This window comes from Nicotiana attenuata, chromosome 8 (assembly GCF_001879085.1).
Source record: "Nicotiana attenuata strain UT chromosome 8, NIATTr2, whole genome shotgun sequence".
Lineage (NCBI taxonomy): Eukaryota > Viridiplantae > Streptophyta > Magnoliopsida > Solanales > Solanaceae > Nicotiana > Nicotiana attenuata.
The window spans coordinates 27,643,014-27,649,094 of NC_031996.1; the positions used below are offsets into that span (position 1 = coordinate 27,643,014).

Consider the following 6,081-nt stretch of genomic DNA (forward strand, 5'->3'; position numbering starts at 1 on the left):
TAAAAGATTCAATGTCCATTGCAGCAGCCAGGGAACGATTTCACGGTCTTCGGCATATCAAACTAAAAAAATAACAGCCCTATGCACTAAGCTCTCGCTATGCTTGGGGGGTCTGGGGAGGGGGGGTGAGGTCCGGGGAAGGATCGGACAACAAGGATCTATTGTACGCGGCCTTAATTACCCTACATTTCTACAAGAGGTGGTTTCCACGATTCGGACTCGTGACCTTATTGTCACATGGCAATAACTTTACCAGTTACGCCAACGCTCCCCTTACAAACTAAACCTTTCAAATTATCAATTATCAACTCTATAAACATGTAGACTAAAAAATTAAAAGGAGATAAACTCCTATTATATATAGCAAATAAATTTCCATGAACTGCTCAAGTTTCAGGAATGTTACAACATGAACAATGTAGAGCAACCAGCAGTGTGTACAAAGGGGGAAAAGAAATGAGGAAACTAAGCAATGTGTATAAAGGGGCCGCAACTAAGGTATGGGATGGAGCCTTAAATTTGTGAATCCAGAGCTTCCAGTTAAACAAATCTACGTTTCACCCCTCTTGGTGTACACTGCAGGCTGCAGTGATGTAACTCGCAAACGGAGTGCAGCTCCTATATACATGAATTCGGTTGTTAATTTGCGTAGAACATTCTAATGTACCATTCCCGAGCGCTTCCTACATCTACTGGGGCATTAAAATGCACCTTCCCTGAACTTCAACCGCCTCCATGCGATAATCTGCTTTCTGAACTGTCATGCAGTGTTGAAGAGTATTCTCTAAGCATGTAACGGAACTGCATGGGTAGTCTTTTCTTCTAACCAAATGTAACCACCACCGTGTTTTAAATGCTACTTGATGTTTCATCCTCATTAGATGGTTCTAAGCATTCCCACGGGTTGGAGTAGAAATAATCCTCTTCTTTAGGCCGGTCTGGAATCACCAACCTCTTTGTAGGGTTTCCCATGCGTTCAGCGTGAGCTTCCTTAACAGCAGCAGAAAACTCATCCCACGTCAAGGATCCAGCATTATATTGGTCTATCAAATCTACTAGATGCTTTCTGTCCAGCAAGATCGTTTTCTTGAATCCAAGATATCTGCATAGAATGGGAAAACTTCAAGTCCTTAACGAAAAGCTACTTACAAAGTACATTCTCAACAATGGAAGCTGAAATTTGTATCAAGACCAGTAACTCCATGGATGTCGTGCGCGCAAGCTGGCCCAGACACCATGGTTATAAAAAAAAACAGTACCTGCGATGTCCTTCAACAACTTTAGCCATGTTTCCATCATATGTCGGGACAAAAATATCACTCTCCAGTGAAACAAGATAATCTAATGCTGCCATCTGTGAAGAGTGATTTTGAAAGAACCTAAGCTCAGAAGGCTCAAGTAGTGTTTCCTTCCTCACCTGCTCATAATAAGGACCCAGCACAAAAGGTGAGATGGCAAATTAAGGCAACATATATGAAAGCTTTTAAGGAAAACTTGCACTTTCTGAGTACCAGATTTGGATAAGCTGCCGTAAGACTAGCCATTCTCCTTGTTCCGCCATATATCTCCCCAGCAGCAATATAAACTTGGATGCTAGGATCAATGTCCAATGCCCTTAATGTCAAAGCAGTCTCCTCGGGTGTCAAAGGACAGAAACCATCTCTCCTTTTCAAATCAGAGTTTATGATTTTTTCTTTCCACCACGGATAAGCGTATCTGTAAAAAGTATTGGATCAGCCGAAGAAAGAGGGGAAACTTAAGGCCACCACTAAATACGAGATACTACTATTTTACCTCATTCTTGTCAACTCTTCAACCTCCTCCTTGTTGCAGCCCTGAGTACAACCAGAGAAAGCTAACATATCCATTTCATATCTCAGGTGCAGCACCATAAAAGGACCTTTTTGCCTGAGAAGTCGAATAACCTTTTTACCCAACTCTTCTATCTGAGGGGTGAATTTTAAGGCACTAAAATTGACTCGGCACCGCAGCTTCTGAATTTCCAAAGGTTGACCATTATTAGCAAGCCGAGCATCAGTTCTATTCAAGTGAACAACTTTGTATTTCCGAATTAAAGGAAGGACCTGTATTCAGCAAATGTGACCTTCATCAGTACTAGGAAAGAGGATGCAAGTAACAAGCACAACGCAATAGCGTCATGTAACCACAAACCTGATTGTGGTAGTAAGAAATATCAGACCAACTAATAGGAGGCATGGTATAAATCATTCCTAGCTGTACTCTCCTCTTCAGTCTCGGGGGTAGCTCTCTCAATATTCGAACTTCATCCCTCAAAGACATTATAAAATTATCAACATCAAATATGTCTTGAAACTCACTGCAAGTCAAAAGAACAAAAAGACATTTTACATTGTACAACAGTCCACAGATCATCAGACAATCTTCCTAAAGAGCTGGTGATTCGAACGAACAAGATACTTAGGGAAACACACCTTGGATCAGCCCAAAAGGAGGTTTTATCTAGCTCAGGCACTATAAGAGTCACATTCAAATATCTCGCAATAGCAACCATATCACATATCTGCAACACAGGGGAAGATGTCAATGGTTTAGTCTTGTCATATTAGATCCTTATGTGCCATGAAGTGATAAAATCTAAAGTTACTTACTGCTGCCCGCATTTGATTAAGACCTCCGTTACATGAAACCATGAGATAACCATTATTCTTGTAAACCCCTGGATTCAGAAACCATCAGAACTGTCAGTCTCACGAAATGTGCAGGTTAGAAGACATAACTGAAAATCAATGGGAAAAAACTACGACAGAGCAAAAAGAAACCAAATCCATAGAAGGACATTGCCCAATTTTTTTTTTCCTTTGAGGCATAATAAGTGCTGATAAAAAAATTTACATAACCTGAATTGAAGTCTTTTTTAAGTTATTCAACTAAGATATCCTAGCAATACTCTCAAACATTTTGACTACACACTTCACGATTCTCTCAATTAAAATTAGCATTACGCTACAAACTTCCTCTTTCAACAATATGCATACATGACATTAATTAAGCTATATATGCATCAATATTTTCAAATTCTATTTTCTATAACAAACACCATATGGAAGGTGATTTCCCTTTTATCCACAGCTGTCCAACATACTACTGGTAAGATATTAGGAAAAACATTTAATCTATCCACATCTCAAAATACCAAACTAGTTAGTCTGGGTCGGCTTTGATCATAGTTAGACTACTTTTAAGCTGATTTAACATATTGCAACACTCCTCATTTATCTGGACTTGGGACGAGCTATTAGTAAAACATATTAACAAGCCATATTAGTAAAACATATACACACTAAAAATGAGAGTTGTAAGTTAAAAAGACTACTCACTCTTAGGGGGAAGAACTCTAGCAGGGACCTCGAGTCGCGATTTAACAACCAATGCTGCAGCAGACTCCTGAGAAAAGCAACAAGGCCAACCTTTCAAAACTCTAGGCCCCCAAAGTTCCCCCAATGTTGTCAATTGGACCAAACAAGTCCACAACAATACCATTGTTGTAGCCCTTATCATCCATAACTTCATTCTAGACCGCGAAAAAACTACGGAACTCTTCAGTTTCTCCACACGACTAACTCCTAAAGTTGTCCCTTTTAGCCCCATTACACCCAATCCCCACCTCCTTCTCCTCCTTTCTCTCTCTTCCATTTCTCCCTCTATTCTGCACATATCCCTCCCATACACTTCAATTTACACCAAAAAGCTCATGCCTTTCGGATAATGTAGGATCCGAAATCCCATCAACAGGTTTACCCGACACTTGTATTCATAAATTGTAGCAGATTTTCCAGTGGATCACTCAAACTGCACACAAACTGACTCGAACACTACCACTAAAAATAGGATCCAAAACCAATTAGAAACTAAAAAAAATTATTCCTAGTCCAGTTACTTGATAAATTGAACAAATCTAGGAGAACCCTACGTGTTACAAAGACAAATAATGTCTATCAAAATGTTCAAATCCGAGCACTAAATGTGAGAAAATTTTGGATTCTTTAACCTCTCTATAAGTTTCTGTTCAAACACAGAAGAAAAATCCGAACATTTCTAGCACAATATAGAAAAGATTCAATCTTTAAGTGATCAAAGAAGAGAACCCCAACTGATTTTTTCAACTTTTTCAAAATCAATATTAAAGCTAGAGAAGAATGAATGACTATAATCTCTGAAGGGGTTTTTCCGGCTAGGCGGCAGTGTAATCACCGGAATCCTGAAACGCCGGTGGGGGGAAAAGGTAGCTGAGGATGAGAATAGGAGAGAGAAAAAAGAGAATGATAAGCACGAACTGTAGCGTAGGTTAGAGAACGGTGTGGTTGAATGTACTTGATTATTTCTTAAACGTGGTCATTGGTTGGAGAGTGGTTATCTTATGTGGAGAAGTTCACATTTGTTTCGTGTTCTTGTTTGCTTATTTTGAGTAGCAACTGCATGTGGATATGGTGAGCTAAACTATGGGTATTTATAGTGAAAATAAGATAAGAACTATACAAAAAACAAAAATAATAATAATAATAATAGACAAGAACTACTATATTTTTGTTTTGTTAGTAGACACTAGACAATATTAACATTCAAACAACATTTGAACATTGATGAAGCAAATCAAATATAGTTTTGTTGTTGTCTCTCTTTTACAAATTCAACCAGGTCGACCATTTAACCGATCATCACTCTTAGGGGGAGAACAAGCTACTCATCTGCTGAAAGGGATGCGAAATTTATCACTCTTAGGGATCTCGAGTAGGAATTCAACCAAGTGTATTATTTGCCATCAGATAATATTAAATCATAAAAAAATGTGTACATATATAAAATACCTAGTTTGCGGAAGCTATAAATCTGCTAACCTCAACACTTTAACCATTTATATCATGGATATTGATCACGCCCAACTATGCCCTCTAAAAAAGGACTCTGCGGACGTTGCAAATATAACCCGAGTATTATGCCCAGGGTCGAATTCACAGAGAGTTAACCTATCAATCACTATCTTTAGACCCACTAAACTCTTCAGAACCAGTTTTCCAGATGTTTGAATCACAGTTGAAGGTTGCTTTACTAACTACGATTGCAAGTAAATCAAACAGCTGTAAATTAAAATGCTAAGGTTGTAAACAATGATGAGAAGAAGCTAAGGCAATGATTTCCCCTATTGAAAGAATCCCTTCTGTTTATGCTCATACAAATTTACCAACATATCTCTATCAATCATGAACGCTCATTTTACCGTAAATCTCCCCGAGTAATCACAGTAATATACTAATTGCACTCTCCCGAGATACACTAGCTTACTTTATTTCGCACAATTCACTTTAGATTACACCCAAGGCTTCGTTATCCCTAATCTCGCCTTTAAAACCGCAATTATAGATTCCTCTTATACTTTGGGAGTGGTGTTGTTCAACAATAACCTAAATATGCACTCTTTTCCAAGTTATGCACGCTAAATAGGCACAGCTAATTGAGGATCCTGTCAATTAACTACAACAAGCACAAAGTTGAACAAATAGAGATTGAAACTAGCAATTTGTATTCACATAAACAAGATGTTCATCCCCCAATAGGTTCCATCAAAGCCTTAGACAAAGTATTTAGCTACTCATGGCTATGGAAAAACAAACTAAGATAGAATTCATCATAACTAGCAATAAAAATCAAAGAAAAGAAGAAAGATATTTTGGGTGATCTCTCACAATTGTTTTCCTTGCCAAGATACTCTAAAATTCAATACATGCCTCTCTTGGGCGAAGTCTTGTATTTAAAATAGGGTTTAGGTCTAAAAATCCCATGTTTTACACTTTAGTCCCTGAAGTTTTCTGCTTCCGCCGCGGTTCTGCCGCAGTCGCGGTCAAACCGCGGCCAAATGCCTTCTCTGATTCTCATTTTATCCGCAACTCTCTTCCACCGCGGTTCTACCGCGGTCGCGGTGGACCGACGGTCAACCAGTTATCTGAATCTTCAGGCCTGTTTTGCGTGGTTTACTTGGGGAATTTCACAGTTGGCCTCTTTTTCTTCATTTTTGACTCCAAAAATACTCCCTAGCCTTCCCTG

General features: G+C 38.8%; 1 protein-coding gene across 1 annotated transcript; it reads right to left on the reverse strand.

The window, feature by feature from the left end:
* LOC109231118 (uncharacterized protein At1g04910-like) lies at positions 322-4,456 on the reverse strand. Its single transcript, XM_019396679.1, has 8 exons — positions 3,360-4,456; positions 2,631-2,698; positions 2,454-2,542; positions 2,173-2,338; positions 1,795-2,084; positions 1,512-1,716; positions 1,260-1,417; positions 322-1,102 (listed from the first exon to the last, which is right to left on the reverse strand). Exons 1-8 carry the CDS (start codon positions 3,694-3,696, stop codon positions 850-852), a joined length of 1,566 nt encoding a protein of 521 aa, XP_019252224.1. The 5' UTR covers positions 3,697-4,456; the 3' UTR covers positions 322-849.

Excerpts from the sequence above, each read along its gene's own strand:
- LOC109231118 (XM_019396679.1), bottom strand. The coding sequence starts at position 3,696 with ATGTGCAGAATAGAGGGAGAAATGGAAGAGAGAGAAAGGAGGAGAAGG. Across the intron at positions 2,699-3,359 it reads TAGAGTTCTTCCCCCTAAGA|GGGTTTACAAGAATAATGGT; the intron begins GTGAGTAGTCTT and ends TTCTGAATCCAG. Across the intron at positions 1,717-1,794 it reads GAAGAGTTGACAAGAATGAG|ATACGCTTATCCGTGGTGGA; the intron begins GTAAAATAGTAG and ends TACTTTTTACAG.